The sequence below is a fragment of the Pagrus pagrus genome, assembly GCF_965226575.1.
Source record: "Pagrus pagrus genome assembly, chromosome: 18".
Classification (NCBI taxonomy): Eukaryota; Metazoa; Chordata; class Actinopteri; order Spariformes; family Sparidae; genus Pagrus; species Pagrus pagrus.
Genome location: NC_140202.1, coordinates 27,998,595 through 28,022,875, shown reverse-complemented (window position 1 = coordinate 28,022,875; position 24,281 = coordinate 27,998,595). Strand labels below are relative to the sequence as shown.

General features: G+C 44.5%; 1 protein-coding gene across 4 annotated transcripts in view; it reads right to left on the bottom strand.

Moving 5' to 3' along the window:
• npas3 (neuronal PAS domain protein 3) overlaps positions 1–24,281 on the bottom strand; it is a 255,037-nt gene that overhangs the window by 66,110 nt on the left and 164,646 nt on the right. For all 4 annotated transcript variants that reach the window (XM_084380744.1, XM_084380745.1, XM_084380747.1 and 1 more), the window contains one exon: positions 13,932–14,021. In XM_084380744.1, coding sequence (XP_084236870.1) covers positions 13,932–14,021 — 90 coding nt within the window. The remainder of the gene's footprint in view (positions 1–13,931; positions 14,022–24,281) is intronic.

The following is a 24,281-nucleotide window of genomic DNA, read 5'->3' as shown; positions in this document are numbered from 1 at the left end:
TGAAACTAAACTCTCAAAATCACACGTTTTGTTAAGGGAGTCTGGTGATGTTGTGGTTACTAGTTCAGTGGTTGGATCAGTTGAAACAGACGGTGCTGACTGACATTGGCAGGTTAAAAGAGCCCAAACATTGTAGTGAACCACATGAACTACTTAATTATTATGAGTCAAACTGTGACACTAGTTCGTCCCTGTCTGGTAAACAGCCATCAATCATCTTCAAGGCTTTCTGTTTTTGTACATTTCACACCCGTATACATCCTGCAGTGCCCTTTAACTGATACCAATCTTTAGGTTTCAAAGTGACTCCCCTCAGGACTCAGACGGCTCTTTAAAATGAACGGGACTCTTTCAGAAACTCTTATAAAATATGTGGCAACGACCCTGAAAGAAGCAGTGAAGGACATGTAAAAATCCAGGACAAGATGTGGATACTTTAGAGGAATCCTCAAGATGTTCTGGAGTCTTACAAACCCTGAGGCATCCTTAATCGGACCCGGCTACCCCTCACAGACTCTGAATAATCGAAAAAACGAGTGCTGGAATATCTTAAAGACCCATGAAATGGTTTCAAGGCCATCCAGAAACTCTGCAAGCAAATGTCGACATGTTTTATTTGTGAGTGTGAAACCACATTTTGCAGCCGCGTTCGAACAGACAACATCAGAGATGTCAGGACACTTCCAGCCGGGTTTGTGGCGACAACAGCCAATATTTTGGACGAGGCGTTGGGATATTTTCCAGCCATGTTTGCAGAGACAGAAAAGCATTTATTCTGGTGATTTGTTGCTTTAAGGAACTCAAGAAGACATCAAACCTTCTTAAAGAGGTTCGGGCACTTCCCTCGAGGAGTCCGTTGAAACACACCTAAACATCCTGAAATTAAAATGCTTTGCACCAAAGACTGAACAACAACCCTACTAAAGGTTCAAGGACTGCTGGAACAACCTTAAAAATCCCTTTCGCAGCTCGCCATGTATACCTGAAATAAACACCTCCACCAATCTTCTGAAACACCGTTAAGTATCCTTAAAGACGTCCGGCAATCTCTCAACGACGCCCTAAAACAAGGAAGCAAGAATTTCTTCGAGGACCCTCATATCTTCCTACAAGCTCGGACTCGTAGAATAATGTGAAAATGACCCCGACAGACGACTTCAAGGACCTCTTACAACTCCCTCATACGTCCTTACATACCTTAAAAACACTCAATGAGTCATGAAACTCCTGAAACACCCTTAAAAGACGCTTGAATCCACTCACACCAGGACCTCCTAACTGCCTTAAATGCCTTCAAGGACACCTGGAAGCTGCACGCAAACTTGGCGAAGGAGTTTAAAAGATTTATTCAGATTTCAGGTGAAGAAAATCAGCGAACTCTGATCATTAAATGCGACGCCGACTGTCAGAAGGTCAGTTTCACTGCGAGCGTCGTCCGCGACTCTCACCTCCAGATCAATATGTTTTCCTATCGATCGGCGGTGCGGCCCGACTGGCAAGTGTCAATCAATCTGGGCCTGTCGATAAAAATGATTGCTCGTCGATGTGTTTATTTGCATTTAATGATCTTAATTACCATTCCCAGGACACACATACACACACACACACACACACACACACACACACACACACACACACACACACACACACACACACACACACACACACACACACACACACACACACACACACACACACACACATTTACCTCTCTCCTTCATATTGAGGTCAGTCACTCTTTCTCACCTGCTGCCCTCCCTCCTCCTCCTCCTCCTCCTCCCTCCTCCTCCTCCTCCTCCTCCTCCCTCCTCCTCCTCCTCCTCCTCCCTCCTCCTCCTCCTCCTCCTCCTCCTCCTCCCTCCTCCTCCTCCTCTACATAATAATCTAAAATGTTCAGAATAAGACACCGGGGGGAGGTGGAGTCTTCCTCTCCTTCATCTCATTCCTCTTAATGTGTTAATTGAATACCATCTGATTAGAGACAACAGCAGTGTGCAGGTACGCAAATAAACACTGTAAACACTTGTAAAATATTGTTGTTAATAACGACTAGATGTACGTTTAACTGGCTGTTCAAATTAATAAAATAAAAGCTGCAACAGCTTTTTAAATGACACATTTAGCTTCAAAGATATTTTTTTCCAACAGAGTTGCCATCATTAGTATTTCGCTGGTGTTGGAAGAGCTTATTTTAAACTTTAGTGAATACTCACGGTCCTAAAACCTGGACATCAGTGAGCTTTTCTTCACATCTGGTTCCCTCGTCTCAAAGTCTTTTGAATTGTTTTCAAGTTAAATGTCTGATATAAGGTGTGTGGTTACCAGAGGCTGAAGATATCCATGATTATACGTCCCACAGTTTAATTATAAAGCTCTTCATGTGTTAAAAACGGTTAGCGGTTGCTAACAAGTGTCTAAATGAGACTACAGAGGTTGTCGGGGACATTAAACGTCCTCACAGCGAACACGGAGACTCGTCTCCTCACTAGTCCGTCTTTACAGGCCCACTTTAGTTACACACTGTTCTCACTCTGACGTTACAACTTGTACACTGATCAGTTTATATTTGTAGTAAGACGCTCAGTGGTGGTGACGTTTAAGTCATGTGACCGTGATGTCGTCTGTTTGTAGCCTAGCATTAGCATCGTGATTATTCCATCCATACATACGTTAAAAGTAGAAGTATAAACAAACCAGCCATTATTCATCACGTCGACGTCACCAACACTGTAACATACTCTGAAGATGGACCGTACGCAGGAGAGAGCTGCTTCACTACATGTCATTAAACACGCTTCACCTCTGATCCGGCTGAAAACACACACCTCTGCACACAGACAGGTAAACACCATATATCACACACACACACACACACACACACACACACACACACACACACACACTCACACTCACACTCACACACACACACACATTTGTCATGCACTCTATTCACCTCTACACACACAATTCTCTCTCACTTCAATAAAACAAGCATCAATTTTGGTCTCCGATGGCGACGCTGATCTCTTTACAGCTTCCACAGCATCAATGTAACGGCCGGCTGTAAATCTGAACCCGAGGAGGAGGAGGAGGAGAGAGGAGAGGAGGAGGAGAGAGGAGAGAGGAGAGAGGAGGGAGGAGGGAGGAGGAGGAGAGAGGAGAGAGGAGAGAGGAGAGAGGAGAGGAGAGAGGAGAGAGGAGAGAGGAGGAGAGGAGGAGAGGAGGAGAGAGGAGGAGGAGAGGAGAGGAGGAGGAGGAGGAGGAGGAGCAAGAGGAGAGGAGAGAGGAGAGGAGCAGAGGAAGAGGAGCGAGGAGAGAGGAGGAGGAGCAGAGGAAGAGGAGAGAGGAGAGAGGAGGAGGAGGAGGAGAGGAGAGGAGAGGAGAGGAGCAGAGGAAGAGGAGAGAGGAGGAGGAGGAGGAGGAGGTGGAGGAGAGAGGAGAGAGGAGAGGAGAGGAGCAGAGGAAGAGGAGAGGAGAGGAGAGGAGAGAGGAGAGAGGAGGAGGAGGAGGAGGAGGAGAGAGGAGAGGAGAGAGGAGAGAGAAGAGGGGAGAGAGGAGAGAGGAGGAGGAGGAGAGGAGAGGAGAGAGGAGAGAGAAGAGGGGAGAGAGGAGAGAGGAGGAGGAGGAGAGGAGAGGAGAGGAGAGAGGAGAGAGGAGGAGGAGGAGGAGAGAGAGGAGAGGAGAGAGGAGAGGAGAGAGGAGGAGGAGGAGAGGAGAGGAGAGAGGAGAGAGAAGCTCCCTCAACTACAAAGTTGTTGACATTTTAAATGTAATCTGTTATTCCTGGATGATTAAATGTCACTGAGGAGCAGCGTCACAACACGATTCATTCGTCTGACTCTGACCTGAACAAGAAAACAACCTGCTCGTCTGATATAAAACCAGCGAGCAGCTGTTTTACTTTCAATTACTAAAACATGAAACTTTACATTTGTGTTTCTAAAGATTTACATCTTCTTAGAGCTCAGAGCCACAGGACGAGCATCTGGTCCATTTGGGACTTTAATTTGGATTTGTGACAGTAACTGCAGCCTCGTCTCCACCGCGACATCCAGGAACATCTTTACAGAGACATGTCTCCACCTCAACATCTTCAGAGACATGTCTCCACCAAAACATCCAGGAACATCTTTACAGAGACCTGTCTCCACCACAGTAACTTTACAGAGACCTGTCTCCACCATGACGTCCAGGAACATCTTTACAGACACCTGTCTCCACCACAGCATCTTTACAGAGACCTGTCTCCACCACAGCATCTTTACAGAGACCTGTCTCCACCATGACGTCCAGGAACATCTTTACAGACACCTGTCTCCACCACAATAACTTTACAGAGACCTGTCTCCACCACAGCATCTTTACAGACACCTGTCTCCACCACAGCATCTTTACAGAGACCTGTCTCCACCACAACAACTTTACAGAGACCTGTCTCCACCACAACATCTTTACAGAGACCCGTCTCCACCACAACATCCAGGAACATCTTCACAGAGACCTGTCTCTACCACTTTTGTCCATAGGAGCCTCCACAATTAACAAAATACAGAAGTTTCTTCTCGTAGTTTTAAACGTTTAACATTTTTCTGACAATTCAAAGTGATAAAAACGTCTGAACATTGATTTTGGACTTCATGGGAAATTTTAAAAACCTCTGTCGTCCACTAAAAGATCAAGATGTCTGTCTTATCTTCAGTTAAAAAGCTTTAAAAGATAGTTTGAACATCAACAAAATGATATATGTGTTGAGCAAAGGACTGAAAAATAAGTTGTGACCCTTCAGCTCTTGAACCTCGACGAAGGTGACATGTTTTCTTTTGAATATCATGTTTTCATTTGTTCTCTGAGCGCAGCTGAACGCTCCGTGTTCATTCATCCTCCTGAAAATGAAACCTTCAGTCTGTTGATGTGAATCCTTTCAGCTGCAGCGCCGGTGTCCTTGTGAAGGTCAGCGTACCTGCCTCACCTTCAGTCCCTCTGAAATGTATGAAGGGAACGTGGCGCGAGCATGTCGGAGCCGAACAACCGTCTGAATCTCAACATGTCGGAGTGTTTTTTAATGCTGCGAGCGGGTCAGAACCCCTGACTCACCTTCCACCAGCGCTCACGCCTCTTATGCATGAAAAGAAGAATGAGACGGGTGTGTGTGAAGCTAAATAACCAGCTTAGAAGTGTGTGTGTGTGTGGTGCATGTGTCCTTCAGCAGGTCAGAGTCCCTGCTGTCCGTCTGTCTGTCTGCAATGTATGAAAGTGTCTCCTCCGACTTTAAATCCTCGCCGAGCTTCACCTCTGACTTCACACTGCAGCTTCATCCATTTCAATGGCAGCCGTCTATAAAGCCCTGTGTCTAGACGCCACACACACACACACACACGCACACACACACACGCGCACACAGACTATACATATGGATGAACACACAAAGCAGAAATCTACACACACACATACACACACACACACACAGTAAATGTGCAAAAGACAAGCAGGTTTGAACATGCACACACAAGACTCATCATTTGCACCAAACTCCATTGAAAAAACACCTAATTTTATTTAAAGGTTCATAGTTGAAACAGTTATAATGCAGATTCCTACATTTCCCATGATGCAACTCACTGAGATCTTTCATGAGACCCTCCCTGCCCGGTAAACACACATCATGGACAACGAGACGGACTCTGACGGACTCCTTCAGAGCTTCGTCCTGCCTCGGTCAGAACAAACACTGGAGGCCGGACCAGCTGTTCTCTCTCCATCATTTACAAAAAGAAAAACTTCATCTGAGAAAGTCAAACTTTGTTAAAACACCGTGACAGCGGTCGACAGGGACGCGTCTTATTGTTAGCGTTTGTTTCTATTGTGTGTTTCCCTGCGAGGACGCCCCCGCCTGCCCACGCCACGTCCCATCATCCCCCTGGTGCTTCGCCGTGGCGATCAGTCAGAACAAAAGGCGGAGGACGCTCTCCGAGGTCCAGATAACCTCCTGCAGCTTCCTGTCGGCATGCTAATACGGCTGCTTTCACACAGGACGACGGGAGAGACAGCGCTGCTATTGTGACGACAAAGAAAGATTCAAAATGAAAAACTTTGAGGCTGTTTTCTTCTTTTCTTTTGTTTCTCTCTTCTCCCTTCAACATTTCTTATATCCTCTCACATCAATCTTCTTCTATCCCTCCATCTTCTACACCTTCACACTCTCCTGCTTCTTTCCTAAACTTCTTTATTCTACTGAGGTCATTTCCTCCTCCATCCTCTGCATCTCATCCTCAGGTCCTCCTCCTCCTCCATTATCTCTCCGTCCTTTATGTTTTTAAAAAGTAGGAAAAACTAACCCTCACCTCTTCTCCTCTCTCACGCCGTCCATCTTTTATCCACACACACACACACACACACACACACACACACACACACACACACACACACACACACACACACACACACACACACACACACACACACACACACACACACACACACACACACACACACACACACACACACACACACACACACACACACACACACACGCCACCTATTAGAGTTATTATAGATATTATATTATCAGAACTACATGGCAGCTCAGGAGTCAGCGCCATCAATTATGAATGAAACTTGCAAGTGTGTGTGCATGTGTGTGTGTGTGTGTGTGTGTGTGTGTGCGCGACTTCACTCGGGGTGGCTCAATTAACTGTGACCTTCCTCCTGTCCGCCCCTCCTCCTCATCGTCATCCTCACCCCATCTCCTCCCTCCTCCATCTCCCAGAATGCCCCTATTTGACCTCATGCAAATGGCCGACCTCTCGTCGAGAAGAGAAAGAGAGACGAGAAGGAGGCAAAGAGGATGAAAAAGATGGATGAGGAGGTTTAGTGAAAATGTAAATATTGTCGGGAGACACTTCAGAAATTAAGTCTTAAGTGTCTGAAGGCAGAACACTTTATTAAAAGACTGAAGTTTTGATTTGTCTTCATCAGTGGAAACATCGAGTTTGTTGCCTGCTGGCTGTCAACTCCACATGAAGCGCGTTAAACTTCCTCTAAAAATGTATTTAAATTAATATAAGACACTGAGATGACACTCAGTAGAGTGCATACCTCCACCAAGTACTCCCTCAGTGAAACCAGCCACCTAAATGATTTAATTTCCATTAGGATCCAGGCATCACTCCCTGAGATATCAACACAAATGTTGAAAAACGTCTGATCGCACAATGTTAAAGAAAGTGGGAACAAATTCCTGGACCCGTCCCCTTTATCCGGATCCACACCAAAAGATATCCGGGTCTATTCTGGACCGAGACCCGTCCTCCATCCAAGTTTCATCCAGATCTGTTTGGTAGTTTTTGCATAAACCTGCTGACAAACCAACCAACCGCCCAACAGCTGACCTCCTCACTGAAGGTAAACATGAATTAAATACAACGAAAGTAAAATAAATGTAAATAAAACAGATTAAAATGAAAGAAATCAAAGACTTAAAATCAAATAGATTAAATAAATGACATGAATAAGTAAATAATGCACTAAATACTAATATAAATAAATAAATGCAGGCAATAATTTGTAAATTGTGACAAATATATTTCTGTTTCAACATTTGTATTTATTTATGTTTGTATTAATCCCTATTATTTTCAATTTGTTCATTTTCAAATGTATTTACTTAATTTCTTTATGGAATCTTTAGGTAATTAAATGAAACAAAACGCAATAACAAATACAACATTTTTTTTATTGTTATTGTCTTTAATTAATTAAAGACAATAACAATAAAACAAAAAACAGGACAGTAACAGACAGACCCTTCCCTTCCTGGGTCTCTCTCTAAATTCAGCTACACATGCAGGAAATGTTCTTAAAAGTGTTGTGTACAATAAAAATATAAACAAAATGTAAATAAAAACACTTTTTGCCTGAAACGTTTGTATTTACTCATTTTCTTTTTTCATTTCTTCATGTATTTCTGTTTTATTTGAAAATGAGACATCAGAGAGACGACTGTTACTGCTGCTCACACAATACATGTATAAATCAATCAGTTTAAAATTGATACAACCAAACAAATATCAGTTTACGTTACATTTTCTAAATTTATTAATGCCTACATTTATTTTTTATATTGTTTTTGGTGCATTTATTGAGTCATTTATTCATATGTGACTGTGACAGGTCTGGTCGTCCACAGGAGAGGAAGAGACTGAAAAACAAGAGGAAACAGGCAAAGAAAAGACGAGAATCAACCAATCAGAGCGATCGATATGTAAGATGGAGGCTGTGAAACACGAGTGTTTCCAGAAGTCAAAGAGAAGAGAAGGAGCCATGCTGCTGTCTGAAGGTTCCAGTGTCTCACTGAAGAAGGAAGCAGCCGACAGTCTGACAGTCAGTGGAGCTGCTTAATGCTAATTCATTCAATGTTCCCCGGCAGACCAGCAGCAGCCCACTGGGAATACTGGGAGGAGAGTGTGTGTGTGTGTGTGTGTGTGTGTGTGTGTGTGTGTGTGTGTGTGTGTGTGTGTGTGTGTGTGTGTGTGTGTGTGTTATTGCCAGCTCTCTCTGAGGGAATGTGGATTGGAGTGAAAGAGAGCAGAGATCAGGCTCTGCCTCGCTTTCCAATGACCCTGTGTGTGTGTGTGTGTGTGTGTGTGTGTGTGTGTGTGTGGTGAGCACAATAACCTTCACGTGCATGTGTGAGCAGGTGCATGTGTGTGTGTGTGTGTGTGTCAGCAGGTCTGAACACTGGAGAGCCTCTTTAAATGACAAAGAGAGAAACAAATCGCTTCACACACCTCTGACACACACACACACACACACACACACACACACACACACACACACACACACACACACACACACACACACACACACACCAGTCATCTGGAAGCGGGCCAACTCAATCCAGTGAACAATGGGAGAAAGAGAGAGAGACTCGTCTGGCTCAGGCTGCATGTCGATCGCCCTGCATGTATCAGTGTGAGAGAGGGATTTAAAAAAAAGCTCGTTCCAGCCAACACACAAAGACACACACACACACACACACACACACACACACACACACACACACACACACACACACACACACACACACACACAGTGTTGAACACACACACACACACACACACACACACACACACACACACACACACACAGTGTTGAACACACACACACACACACACACACACACACACACACACACACACAGTGTTGAACACACACACACACACACATCAGCTGGTGTCAGTGTGGTATAACTCCAACTTGTCTGTATACGATTGAAGAAATAAATCTTTAAAACACATTTAAAATGTTGTTGTTTGTTTGATGATTGAAGACTGAAACAGTTTTTCATTACAGTGGCAGAGAGTAACTAAGTACATTCACTCAAGTACTTGAGTATTTTCCAAAATTCTGAAAAAATGGAAGAAGATTAAAAACACAACTCAAAGAAACTCAAACTTTTCTTCTCAGAAACAACGAGGACTCGTCTCCACGCCGGTTTACAGCCAAATTCTTCACATTACCTGCAGGTCATGCATGCAGTGTGTGTGTGTGTGTGTGAGTGTGTGTGTGTGTGTGTGTGTGTGTGCGCTCTCCCATGCCGCTGCATATGCCGGCCTGGCATGAAGTGGAGCTGGCTGCCGACCATATTTGGGCGTAACGGGCGAGAATCCAGCAGACTAATTTGGGTCTGGCCGGGACGACGCAGTTATTATTTTCCTCTGGACCATCAGGCAGAGGACACACAGCCATCTGCTGCACACACACACACACACACACACACACACACATACACACACACATCTCAATTAGATCACTAAGAGGGCAGCTGCAAGCATTGCCTGGTCTCATAAACAGACACCCAAACCAACGCACAAAAACATTTATATGTACATGACACACACAAACACACACACACACAAACACACAGACACACAAACACACAGACACACAGACACACAAACACACAGACACACACACACACACACACACACACACACACACACACACACACACACACACACACACACTCGGTGCTGTGTTGTTGGATCAACAGGGTGTTACAGACTGACAGATTCTCCTGCTGTCGGCCTCCACAGAGAAACTCATCCACAAACAAACAGCTGACAGATCTCATCCAACAACAACTTCACAAACCTGCCGACCTTCTGAAGTAGACGGTATACCTCCACTCAATAAAAGAAAGTCCCTCTGTGTCCTCGGACTATACGACAGAGATGAAGGTGGATGAAGACTGACTCAAGAGTTTAGGTTTGGCTGCAGTAAATATATTTGCTGTTTCCAGAAGAGAAATATTAGATAAACAACAGCTGCAGAGGAGGGAGAGTAAAAAACAGTACGAACAACCGGGGCGTCCCGAGCCTTCAGGTCCCAGACTGGATGATGATTAAACTACAACATCTGGATTTGTGAAGATCAACAGACTGTTGTTGGTTTGACGTCCTGACAAACTCTTCTTTAAAAAGACGAGTTGAAATAATATCCACTAAAAAATAAAGATTCCAGTTCAGTTTCTCAAATCTGTCCAGAGTGAACCCTCCTCACAAACAAACCAATAAAGGATCTCTGACAAAGAAAATCAAAATCAGACTTCCCTCTGGCACCAGTCAGCTGATCGTCTTCATCACACAGGAGTCTGGAGGTGACGCTGCAGGCTAACGCTAAGCTAGCTGCATCCACCATTCTTCTGCTATAGTCGGCCTCATTTAACCATCAGACAGCAGCAACGAAATCCCACAATGCACCACAGTTACAGAAGAGTTCATCACAACCGCTTCAGTTCATTTAACACCCAAACTTTTTGTGCAGACGTTGAACAGAAACACGTCTTGTGTGTGTTTGTGTGTGTTTGTGTGTGTTTGTGTGTGTTTGTGTGTGATTGTGTGTTTGTGTGTGTTTGTGTGTGATTGTGACTGTTGGTTCTGGATGTTTTTGTATTTCTAACTGATAAAGTTGTTAATAAAGTCGTGATTAAACTTCCTCCCGCCCTCGCTGACAGGCCGCCATAACAAACTGCAGCTCGTCAACTTTTTACTGCGAGAATTAAAATTAAAAAACGAGAGAAAGTAAAAAAAAAGAGGAGGAAGAAGAAGAAGAAGAGGAGTGTGTGTTGGAGCTGAGGAGGAGGAGGAGGAGGGACTCTAACTTTACTCAGCGGCCGTGTTTAATTACAGCTCCGCTCTTTGTTAATGACTCTATTAACGGCCTGTTTGATTGGCCGTCCACGTCCGCCGTCTCCCCGACGAGACGGCAAAGAAACGAGCTAAACCGGCAAATCCTCTTTACACATAAATCTGCCTGGAGATTGTTTCAGCGCCGGCCACCGAGCGAGAAAATTCATAACCTCGTCAATTTGTCAAAAGGCTTAAAAAAAAGACCCCCCCCCCCCCCCCCCCCCCCTCACTTCGCCGCCACCCAGCCATTTCTCCTGCACGCCGCCATCTAATTAAAGTTGAAAAATAATTAGCGATATATTTTCTTCTTTAAAAAAAAGAAAGTGGAGAGAGGGAAGGGCAGTGATTAAAGGAGAAGAGGAGGAAGGAAGAGCAATTAAGAGGATGGAGGTTGACGAACTCTGTGTACACATGTAGGATTACAGGGTGAGACTCGTACAAGGCAAAGACAAGCTCGATCTCTCTCCCTCTCTCTCTCTCTCGCTCTGTCTTTCACTTTTTTTTTTTTTTTAATCGGCGTGCCACTTCTTCAGCAGCTGATAAAAGCCGAGAGAACAAGATAACCAGCTCAGCCGAGCTGGCGGAAAAAGCTTAGGGGGACCCAATTTGACAATTAATCAATTATTTGATAGAAATCATCAATCAATCTCTGTGGGGGAATTAATCCAGGAGGGGAGGGGGGGGGGAGAGAGAGAGACACAGTGACAGAGAGAGAGAGAGAGAGAGAGAGAGAGAGGAGGGAGGAGTGATGTGCCTTCCTCCTTAATTTGGTAAACTGATTGGCCCTTTTTTTCTCCTCGCTCCGATATCTGAGAGCGTCCGATATCTAATTCACAGAGACAAGAGTTCACATTAAACTAATGGAGAGAGGGCGAGCGAGGGGGAGAGAGGGGGGGAGAGAGAGGGGGAGAGAGGGAGACATAATGTATGTTCAGGCGCAGACGGTAAATATGAGCTTCTTCTTCTTCTTCTTCTTCAGAAAACTGTGGAGTGAATGTTTACAGTGTGAACAGAAACAAGACACGTCTGTTACTACATGAGCTCCAGTGCTGGGCTAGTTACTTCTTAAATGTAATGTATTACATGCTGCTAGTTACTTTTATTTGGAAGTAATATGTTTCTTTACTCTGTTACTGTCTGTGCAGAGTAATGTTACAACCGCAGAAGGACGACCGGGCGTTATAACACGGAATATAATATAATATTGTGGATTAACCTGATCTCTCTGTTGACTATAAAACATTTAACTATCAATCAAACATGTTGATCATCATCTGAGTTCAGCGGCAAACGACTGATAGAGACACTGAGGGAGCGCTCGCTGTGCTCCAGGGGCTATCCTGGGGTGGAGACTGCACAGAAGAAGGTGGAGACACTTGATGATGAAAACAAACACACCCAGGAAACATGTCTGCTGTCAGAAGAAGTGCTGCTGTTGTTGACTTCACAGGACAATCTTCAAAAAGCTTTGAAGTTTTTTGGACTTTATGAGGCTTCGTTCTTCTTGTTCCTGTTAAATGAACTGAACGGCTGAACTGTGAGAATCTAACTGGTCGAACCGTGCGAGTTGAAAGTGGTCGCACATTGCAGCTTGTCTCGTTGAGTCTTGACGAGGCTTTAAAGTCAGGTCACGTTCAGACGAGCTCGGGTTTGGACAGAAAAATGTGTCCCGAGTCGCGTTGACGTCTTGGAGTCCCAGTTAAAACAAAAAAACTGTTGACTTCTGGCAGGAAACAGGATGTGAAGCACAGACTCCAGTGTGACAGCTGATCAGTGGTCAGTTTACACACACGTCAACAGAAACTTTCCTCTGTCACATCCTGTCATCTTCGGCGAGAAGTGTGAAAAAAGTTGCAGATTGCTGCAGATTTACAAGAAGCACAACCTGGTGTCAGAGTGCAGCGGCCGGGCTCGACGCTACGCATCAGCGGCTACAGACAGTGTGCAGCAGTCTGCAGACAGATGGTGTCTGGCATGCTGACACCTCCACTGCTGTACCGCGGTGCATTCAAACACTGTGGGAATCTCCAAACATGTGCCACTTAACTGATTAACAGCAGCTTTTTTAAAAAAAAAAACAGAAAACCTTTTCAACGACGACAACGCGGCGTCTGAAACCAGTTAGAAAAGTACGTACACACACTTTTCTTCAACATGAAACTAAAACATATTAAATCAAATCTGTCTCAGCCGGAGCGTGTCTCTCTCCTAATGCTGGCAGTTTGCACACAAGCTGACAGAAGCTGTGAGATGAACAACACAATGTGGCGGTTTGAATCACACACACAGACACACACACACACACACACACACACACACACAGCTTGTCAATACCGACTTATTAGCGCCTCCAAGGTCGATGTGTCGACCTTCAGGATGGACGCCTGTCTCTATTAACAGGAAACTGGTGGAGAGTGAACCAATTGAGACGCAAAACTCGTTACCAAGCTGACAAAGTACAATGAAGTGTCCCCGACACACACACACACACACACACACACACACACACACACAGAAATAAAATATGCGTCGTCGCTCACTGCACAAATCAACAACCGTCCGACGTGCTGATGAGATTTGAAATGAGCCTTAATTTGTTGGGAATTGTCTTTGGTAATGATGAGAGAGCGAGACAGAGGAGAGAGAGAGAGAAGACAGACGGAGAATCTGCAAGAAGCAAGAAGGAAACATAAAACTGAGACATGACAGACGGACAGACGGACGGACAGGTGTGGGACTTACCTGTGACAGGCCCAGGTAGATGGAGACGGTCTCAGAGATGTAGAGGAAGCGTCCCTCCTTGTTTAGTGCAAATACGAACCCGTCCAGAGACTGAAGACAGACAGAAACACAGAGGACAGACGTCAGCTTCTAACTCACTTCACACAAACTAAAGGTTCAAAGTACAAGACGATAAAACCTGAAAAACAATCATCTGAACGATGAGAGGAACTTATGTTTAATAGTTAATATTTTGCTTCACAGCAGATGGAAAACTTGAACGCCAGCGTTCTGCAGCAAGGACATAAAGAGAGGGAGACAAATACATGACAAGAGAGAGAAATTCCCCAGACTCCCTTATAAAATCGCTCACTTTAGTGAGTTGTTGAGATAGGAGGAACTTTATAGACTCTATGAAACACTGTCTATGAAAACATCTTAATTATTTGGGCCCTCTTGTTAATTCGGCTCACAATATTATGTAATTATACATTACATTTTGTTTTTTTTGGGAAGGGAGATGTTTATATTTCCTCGCGCCCTCTTTCTGCATCACTCAACAACTGCTGCTACAAAGTATTTCTGCTTCATACGCACATTAAGCATCACAAGCAGCGCACATGGACCCTCCTCTTCGAAAAGAGAAGCTCAAATAAAATGGCCGAATAGATTTGCGACTGCAGTACTGGTAGTTATGTTTCCTCTGACAGTGCAGTAGTACTGCAGTACTACACAGGAGGCCTGCGTCTTATCACATCAGATAAAGGTAAGACTGTCTGCACACACACACACACACACACACACACACACACACACACACACACTCAGACATCTAGGTGTGTCTAATGGTGTATTTATGTGAAGATCACGGCGTAACACTCGACTTCAGCAGTGAATCACACACACACACACACAACAATGACACACAGGCGCACACACACAGATGTGAGTGTGTCTAATGCTGTCATTATGTGAAGATCATGGCTGAACACTCGACTCCATGAGCACAATACACTGATTCAAACACACACAGGCATTAATACTCCTGAGGTCAGACAGGTTAATTACATATGGTTCCCTACTGTTGCTGCGGATACGCCAGGTGTGTGTGTGTGTGCGTGTGTGTGTGTGTGTGTGTGTGTGTGTGTGTTACATCCACTCTGAATAGACTCTGAATATATATGTATGACTGTATCTCTCCTATTAATATTAATTGTCTGAGACGGAGACATAAAATGGACGACTGACAGAAACACGAAGAGAAAGAAAAACAAAGATGAAACATCTCCTTTAATTATTACTTATTTACTTTTGATAGAAAAAGATGATATATTGATGATACTGTGTGTGTGTGTGTGTGTGTGTGTGTGTGTGTGTGTGTGCGCTCCTCTGCCTGTGTCCGTTACGTCTGCCCTCACAGCTAACGAGATGCTAATGAGATGTTAATCGTCAACGAGCCTCATCAATGTCCGTCCATGCTGGGCTCCTCATTAACACACACCCTGACTCATCCTGTCTGTGTGTGTGTGTGTGTGTGTGTGTGTGTGTGTGTGTCTGCTCAGTGTTTTGTTTGTTATGTGCACACAGGTCCGTATCTGTGTTTCGGGTCCAGACCGCTGTGTTTCATGTCGTCGCCCTCCACGTGAAATGTGTTTGTCCTCTAACAAGTCAGTTATCCTCAGATGACATTTAAACCCTTTGAGCGTGTTGTAATCCAGGAGACTGTGTGTGTAAACAGGATTAACTGGAGTCCAGGTGTGAACACCTGTGGGGACGTCTCGTTGTCCACAGAACATTTCTGCAGCTTCACGGCAAAACTGTGTTTTAGAAGAAGCTGAGGATCCCGAACGGATCAGAACAGATGTTATTTACACACTTTTTTAAGGTGAAATCTTCACTGAGCTAAAACTGTTAGCATCGAGGTCTCCAGCTGCTTCAGGTGTTCAGCAGAACGCTGCAGCTGTTTTACTGTGAAGCTCCAGAAATGTTTCATGGACTACGAGACTTCATATCAGCTTTATATCTGACTTTGTATCAGCATGGAGGGAGGAGACGATGACTCCATGAATCTGCTTACAATTCCTCAAGAACACTCTCCTCACATGTGCAGAACTTGCCTTAGAAAAATCATGTTTTTAAGTTTTCACAGTATCACAGTGATCCAGTGAGAGTTGTCTGTACATCCACAGGTTCACTGCTAACAGGAAGTGCTAACAGCTGATTCAGCAAAGTTTTAATGGAGGTTTTGTTTTTTTATTGGTTGTTTTTTCTCCAGCTACCTCAGCTACCCCCCAACACATAAAATGGCTCCATTCAGCTCCGATATTAAGCCAACAATGACACCACTTGGAGAGGCTAATGGTTGGTTGTCTGTTTCCACTTTAAGTTACAAACGTAATATCCTCATTTCAACACCAAACCATGAACGTTTCCTAAAGCTAACCACGTAGCTTTGGTGTCTAAACCACAATCAGCCCGTCACTGTTTCACATCTTTAACCAGCTGAAGGTCTGGTTCACCTGCCGACGGGCACGTATGGTTGTTTTGTTCCAGTTGTGTAGGTTTGAGGACGTGTCGCTTCATGTTTCAGCCAAAGAAGAAAGCATCTGTGTGAAGATGATGTTTGAAGGATTCATGTAAAAACCTCATGATGTCTAATAAACCTTCTATTTTCTGGTATTTGTTCCAGATTTTCCCCGATGGAGGCTGGTGACAAACACCCAGTAAGCCTCTGCAGGTCATGGATTACTTCCTGGCCCGTCAAAGTAACACAACACAACAGTGGAAAAGGCTGAGATGTGGAGATAATCACAATCTGCCATTTCTTTTTTACAGTTTTATCATCTCGTCTGATTGAGGTCCAGGTTTTAGCATCGAGCAGCTCCAGGTGAAGGAAAGCAAATCTGCCCATTTCAGAGGGATTAAAACGGATTAATTAGAATTGGAAAGCGAGTTGAAAGGTGGAAGCGAGTGTTTGTGTGTGTGTGTGTAAATTATGCTGATATGACGCTGATGTTAACACACACACACACACACACACACACACACACACACACACACAAACACACACACACAGACACACAGATGTAGCTGTAAACAAACATAACCTTGCTGACTGCTTCGTTAAATCCCAGGTTGCCTCCCAGAGGTTAAACAGGCCTCAGATTATTAGAGCAGCAGCTCGGGCCAAACACTGTTTCTGCTGCATGCTCGTCTCTTCTGACTCTTTCAGTTTACACCAGGAATTATGTACAAGGTCGGCCGGGTCCGGAAAGGTCAGTGAAAGGTTGGAAGATGCACAAAGGTCGGTGTAACACTCGGAAACGCAACATTCTCGTCTACGGTTACTGACATTTTCTGCAGGAGCAACAGCACCGAAACAAAAGTGGAAAACCTTTTAAATTAAAGATACAGAAGCAGGTTCAGACTGTGAGAACGTGAAGGGAAGTTGTACGTATGTTGGAGCTGACTGCAAGAAGAGACGCTCTCTGATGACATGATAAACAGTCTGATATCGCCGTGTTGGTGCCGTCCCTGCATCATAATTATTGTTTCATCGCTGCAACAGACCGGTGGTGGTTGTGTGATGTCACAACACGACACAAAACCCAACCTTCTGGGTCAGAGTCCTGTGTTTCCAACACGTTGATGTCAGATAAACAGAATACTTCAACTGCACCGGCCCGACATTCTGGACCCAGCCCAGTCCAAACAAGATCCAAGCTAACGCTGCGATCCAGACGACAGCGGAGGACAGAATTTACGGAGGTGTTCCAGGTCCACGACACCAAAACGAGGTCGTTATATTTAATTTTACAGGACTTCAGTTTCAATCAGGTCGGGGCAGATCATGAGCAGCAGGTGTTCACTGCTCCATTGTACTTTTCCTGGCACCTTTTTGAGTTTCTGAGTTCTGCCCTGTCCGAGCCTCGTCCGAACCTGATCACAGACAGATCTGGGTCCGCCCCGCGCCGAGCTCAAGCCTGATTCAAGGCGGACCCCGAGGCTGAAACTCAACGTGATCCGAGCTCAGATTAATCAGCAATCCAGCACCAGGTCTGCTCAGACGTACCGACATCGTTCACAACACCGGTGCTGCACTGGACTAAGATTCTGGACCTGGCCTGACCTCGGATCAGAGCTCGATCTGAGCCTGATCCGAAAACCAAACAAACAAAACCATGACACTGATGTGTTGGTGTCAAAACTCTTCTGTATTTATATTCTGAGACCAAACCCAACCTGATATTACACACAGGAGAACCAGCAGAACCAGCAGAAGTCCTGAGACCAGCAGATCCAGTAACACGTGACCTCAGTCTGCGGGCTGGATATTGTTTTTCATGCCCTCTGTTGTTTTTCACTTGTATTTGCATATTAATAACACACAGACACACTGGGACTGTAGATGTGTGTGTGTGTGTGTGTGTGTGTGTGTGTGTGTGTGTGTGTGTGTGCAGTAATGTGCAACCATGTGACCAAATGTTAGTATGTATCACCGTGTGTGTGTGTGAGTGTGTGTGTGTGTGTGTTAGACAGACCAAGGACGACACACACACACACACACACACACACACACACACACACAGAAAATGAGGAAACAATACAAACAAACAGAACACACAAGGTGGAACAAATGGACACGGCAAAAGTCATGCACCAACACACACACACACACACACACACACACACACACACACACACACACACACGCTCACACACACTCACAGAGTCATTGTCTCTATCTCTTCTGCTCTCTCTAAAACACACACACACACTCACCCTGTGGCGGCAGCCTCTTTGTGTGTGTGTGTGTGTGTGTGTGTGTGTGTGTGTGTGTCTTTATGAAATCACAGAGGGTCTGACCGCCTCATAGTAATTATGCTAATTGCCTGGATGCCCTTGCCTTTATTTATGCGCGGCTGCTAAGATAAATAAAAGGAAATTGCTTTGGATCTAACTGTATTCATTTCAGCATGCTAACTAGAACGCTAGCGCCGCTCTCTGCGTCGCTGTGTGTGTGTGTGTGTGTGTGTGTGTGTGTGCGCGGGGCGAGCGAGAGGAAGGGGGGAGGGGGGGTGAGCGAGGCACAGATTTGTTTACCCTTCACAAATTCTGCAGGTAATTGCAATTTTGATTGTACATTTATTTATTTTATTCTGTGTGTGGACGGATTGTATTGATGTGTTGTGTGTCTGTGTGGCACTGAGGTGGAGGTGTGTCAGTGTGTATCAGTGTGTGTGTGTGTGTGTGCTTCCTGTCTCTCAGTCCTGTGTCATAATGAAATGTTTTGTTCTATTAAGCAGAATATAACTGTGTGAAGCCACACTGACGCTCTGCAGCCGAGCTGAAGCCTCAAACAACAACAACCCCACAGAAACCGTTCATCTCACCACCGGCAGTGATGTCATTAATGCATTTTTAAGGGCATAATTAACGGATGATTAACGATTGGATTTATTTAGGGCTGAAACTAACACATAGTTTTATTTCCTAAATTAATCTGCAGGTCACGTCGTCAGGAGGCTTGTTCCTGTCCAGTCGACAGTCGAACTCAACAGATATCAAGTCAAAGAACAGTAGATTAATCAATAATGTATTAAGATCGTTTCAGTGTTATTTCTGCACAGGTTTTAGGTTTTTTTTATTATGTATTATTTATCATCACCTCCTCCCTCCATGCTGATGAAAAGTCAGGTGAAGTTTGAAGAACTGAAGTAGCTGGAGATTTTAAAACGTAAAAAACGACCAAAAAAACCCCCCATAAATAAACTCAAAACTCCATTTACACTTTGCCGAATTAGCTGTTAGCACTTCCTGTTAGCAGTGAACCTGTGGACGTACAGACAACTGTCACTGGATCACTGTGACACTGAAGAAAACTTAAAAACATGAAGTTTCTAAGGCAAGTTCTGCACACGAACAAGTGTCTTTTTTAGGGATTTCTAAGCAGAAGCTAATCAAACTAGAAGGAGCTATGAAGGAAATGTAAATCTGTAAATCACCCCATCACTTTTCCTGCAGCGCCCCCCTCAGGACACACAATTAATGCAGGAACACACACACACACACACACACACACACACACACACACACACACAACTGAGTACACACACTTAAAGAAATCCATAAAGAGCAGAAGACAGATGTGCACACACACACTTAGAGGCACACACAGATCTAAATGTTAGGTCACAGACAGTAAAAGAAAGAATTAACCACACACACACACACACACACACACACACACACACACACACACACACAAACGTCTAAATCTGGCCGTTCAGACAGTAAAAGAAAGAATTGCAATTGATTAGCGAGCGCTGCTGAATGGCTCGCTCCCTCTCTGCTTCCCACCTCCTGCAGATTACTGCATCGATCGCCCTCACACACACACACACACACACACACACACACACACACACACACACACACACACACACACACACACTCACACACAAGTACACAACACACACAACAGATGAGGCCATCTTTTAACCATTCAGAACGGGCGGTTTAAATGTTACTGTCTAGCTGCCTGCCTCTTAATGACAAATGGAAAAACAGAGTGTGTGTGTGTGTGTGTGTGTGTGTGTGTGTGTGTGTGTGTGTGTGTGTGAGAGAGAAACAAATGAATTGTAAAAAGGACAGCAAATGGGGGGGCTGATATATGGGAAAGTGACAAATAAAGAAATCAAGAAACAAAGAGAGAGAGGAGGGGGTGATTAAAAAGGAAAGAGAGAAGAAGAAGAAGAAGAAGACGATTAATGGAGGAAGAAAAAGGACACAGGGAGAAGGAGCAGAGGGGAAACAACGAGCACCAGAGAAAAATTAAAACACAAAAGGAAAACAGCAGAAATGATTCAACAGAGAGGAAGAAGAAGGTCCATGTTGCTGGAGTTTCCTCTATTGGGAATGTACGTTTCTGCTGCACAGATACATTAAAACTTTATGTTTCTTTGCGTTTAATTTTCAGTTTTATGTCGTGACAACGTTCTGCTCATGGTCTGGTTAGATTTATGCACAATAACCACTCAGTCAGGGTGAGGAAGAGATCATGTTCTGTCTTAAAACACTCGTTTCTGTCGACACAAACACGACTGGAAAATGTCCCGATGTCTCCTTAAAAATATCCAGTGGTGTCACGCTTACAAATGTTGGAACAACTGCCACTGCCACACAGCCGGCCACAGCTGGAGTCACACCTCTGGATATTTTTAAGGACACCTGCAGGTATTTCTGTGTCATCAAATCTGGGTGTTTTTAGGGAACTCTGTGGACGTGTCCAGCTGTTTTCATGGCGACAAAAAATACAACTATTTCTCACGGGAAGTCGGACCATCTCCGTCCGTGATTTCGGGCTATATAAATAAAACTGATTGTATTTGATTTAAGATTAACTGGACACGGTCCGACCAGGTGATTTAAGACTCCCGGCCGAGGAGGGTCCACATGATTCTGGCCATAAGGGTTGAAGAGCTGACGGGGAGCGATGTACAGAAAATAAAGAAACATATTGAGAAACAAAGACAGAAACTGGAGTGGGAGAGAAAAGATGGAGAGACAAAAGAAGAGAAATGAGAGAATGATGCAGACGGATGGAGAGAGAGGAGGGAAACTACTGAGAAATATGAGAATAAAGAGCAACAGAACAGGAAGGATGGAGGAAAGAAAGATGGAGGAGAACTGCAAGGAATTGTGGGAAATAAACAGCTGTTCACTCCTCCTGCCTCCGATTCTTAAATAATTCTCCAGTTTACTTTTTGATTCTTCTTTCTTTATTTTATCTCCATCACTTCGTATAAAACAGTGGATGTTGCCTTCAGGTGCTCCTCTGACGCTCAGACGTTCGGACACTTTGGACATAAATATTATAAAGTCTCTCTCTGTGATGATAAACATCCTGAATCTGCTTTTTAAAATGATTTTTAAGACTTCAGAAACAGAAAGGCGACGTAAAGCTCAGAGATGTAAACAGTCTGAACCAGTGAGCGTGAGTCGCCGTGTGTTCTTGAATCCACCATATGGCTCTTTACAGCGGGACCCTCTGGGTTTTAAAGGCACAGTTCGCTCATTTGGTTCCCAGTTTGCTCCCAGTTCACACATTAACAACAACTGGAGCAGCAGATCGTCAGCTGCACCGGGACAATAAACGCCTCCCTCAGCTCCTGTAAACACAATATTTGCCTGGTTTTATTTTCATCAGCTGCTTGTTGTTTTTTTTAAAACCAGCCGGGCTCTGCTGGACTTCTGCCAGGTGACAATAAGGTCTGATAAATGACTCTGCTCATTCAAGGAAGAGTCACATTACAGGAAGTTCAGGTAAATCTCTCAACAATTCAGATTTAATAATGTTTTAACATGCAAAAACATTTTACTTTTCTTAACCTAAACCTGTCTTCTCTCCACAAAACTGCTCCATGAGGCCTCTGTTACTGCTCCATCAGTCGCAGAAGATCAGCCACAGAGATTCACGTCCTGCTGACAGACGAAGTATTAGGAGTCAAAAAGTCTTCATCAGGACGAGGTCGGGACCGGTCAGGTGGATCATTCATGGACTTCAGGATTCAAGTCCTGTGCGAAGCCAAAAGCCAACGGAGACGGTTTTGAGAAAGTAGTGAAACCATGATAATGTCCTAAACCAAGTAGCTCTGGTGCCTTTATTTTGAAAGTGTAAGCAGACGTGAAATCTGTTTCTTCACTTATTAAGTGATGACGTTCTTCATTTAAGATAAAAATTGTTTTTGAAATAAACAAACCTGAGAGATTAAAATAACCAAAAACTATCTCAAGCAGGTTGAAAAATAAATATAACCGGCACAAAATCTGCAGAAATCATATTTCTAATTTGATACGGTGGAGGGCGGCTCTATTACACGTTCTCAGTGTGATACCAGGTTGACTGTACAGATTGTAACGCCTCCTGAGACACGGTAATTTGTACAACTACTAATTACTTAAGTTTCCTGCACAAACGCAAATAAAATCTTTAAAAAAATGTGATGTTGAACCTCTCGGTAAAGTCCTGATTCAGGCGGACAGTCTGCACATGACTTCCTACCTGAGAGAGAAACTCAGCAATTCTCTATAATCACTCGAATGTTCAACTTAAGAACCAGAACCGTTGGTGTCGGTGGTTCTGGCGTGATGGACAGGAAGTGACAGACTGAGGGTCTGACGGTTTGCAAATCAGGTCACATGACGCCTCCGGCTGTCAGTCACAGGGAGAGTTTGAACTTCCTGTTTGAGAGCTGAACTGCTTCCTGTCCGACTAATGCAGTGACAAGCTGCATCAAGAGCCGGGCTGACATTCTGCCTGCAAAGGTCAACACACACACACACATCCACACACACACACACACACACACACACACACACACACACACACACACACACACACACACACACACACACACACACACACACACACACACACACACACACACACACACACACACATCCATATAAGGACAAACACACACAAATCGACTTCCACACAGACACAAACACACCCTCAACGTCTTGCTATCATTGCCAAGTCCAAAAGGTCAACTTCATGCTGATTGGTGATAGAACTATCAAATGAACCAATCAATAGCCAGGAGGAGGAGGAGGGGGGGGGGGGAGGAGGAGGAGGAGGAGGAGGAGGCGGCTCCAGGGAGGGAGGAAGAGCGATCTGAGATGCCGACACATCGAGAGAGGGAGGAGATGAGGAAGAGACGGGAAGGAAGAGGAAGAGGAAGAGGAAGAGGGAGGTGCAGACGGGTCAACATGTCAATAAAGGAAAGAGAGGACGGAGGAGGGGGATTGGACGGAGAGCTGAGGGGGGAGTCAGGGGGGAGAGGAGGAGTTGAGGGAAACGAAGGTTCAGAAAGGTCAACACATGTCAATATTGGAAAGAGAGAGAGGAAAGTACATAACTGGAGAGAGAGAGAGAGAGAGAGAGAGAGAGAGAGAGAGAGAGAGAGAGAGAGAGAGAGAGAGGAAGGAGGAGGAAGACAACAAATGTGTTTCATACTGTAGTCTGTTCATAATGAGAGGCGGATGTTTTATAAACCGACGTGTTTGTTTAAAATATCATCTCTGCGTGTAGTGTTTACATTGTGGATCCATTGTTTTGGGTTTTGTTTGCAGTAAATGATGATAATTTATAATACAGCTGAAATCACATTTAACCAGCTCATCATCAAAGTGAATTTTAGGATGAAACAGAAATACTTCACTATACTGTATCCATGTTGGACTGGCAGGCTGAGCACCAGCAGGGGAGTGGAGAGAAGATGTAAACAAACTCGCTCAGCTGTTTACAGATGTTTTGTCAGCAGCTGCATTCAAGAATAAACTAAACTAAACTAAACTCAAGGTGCT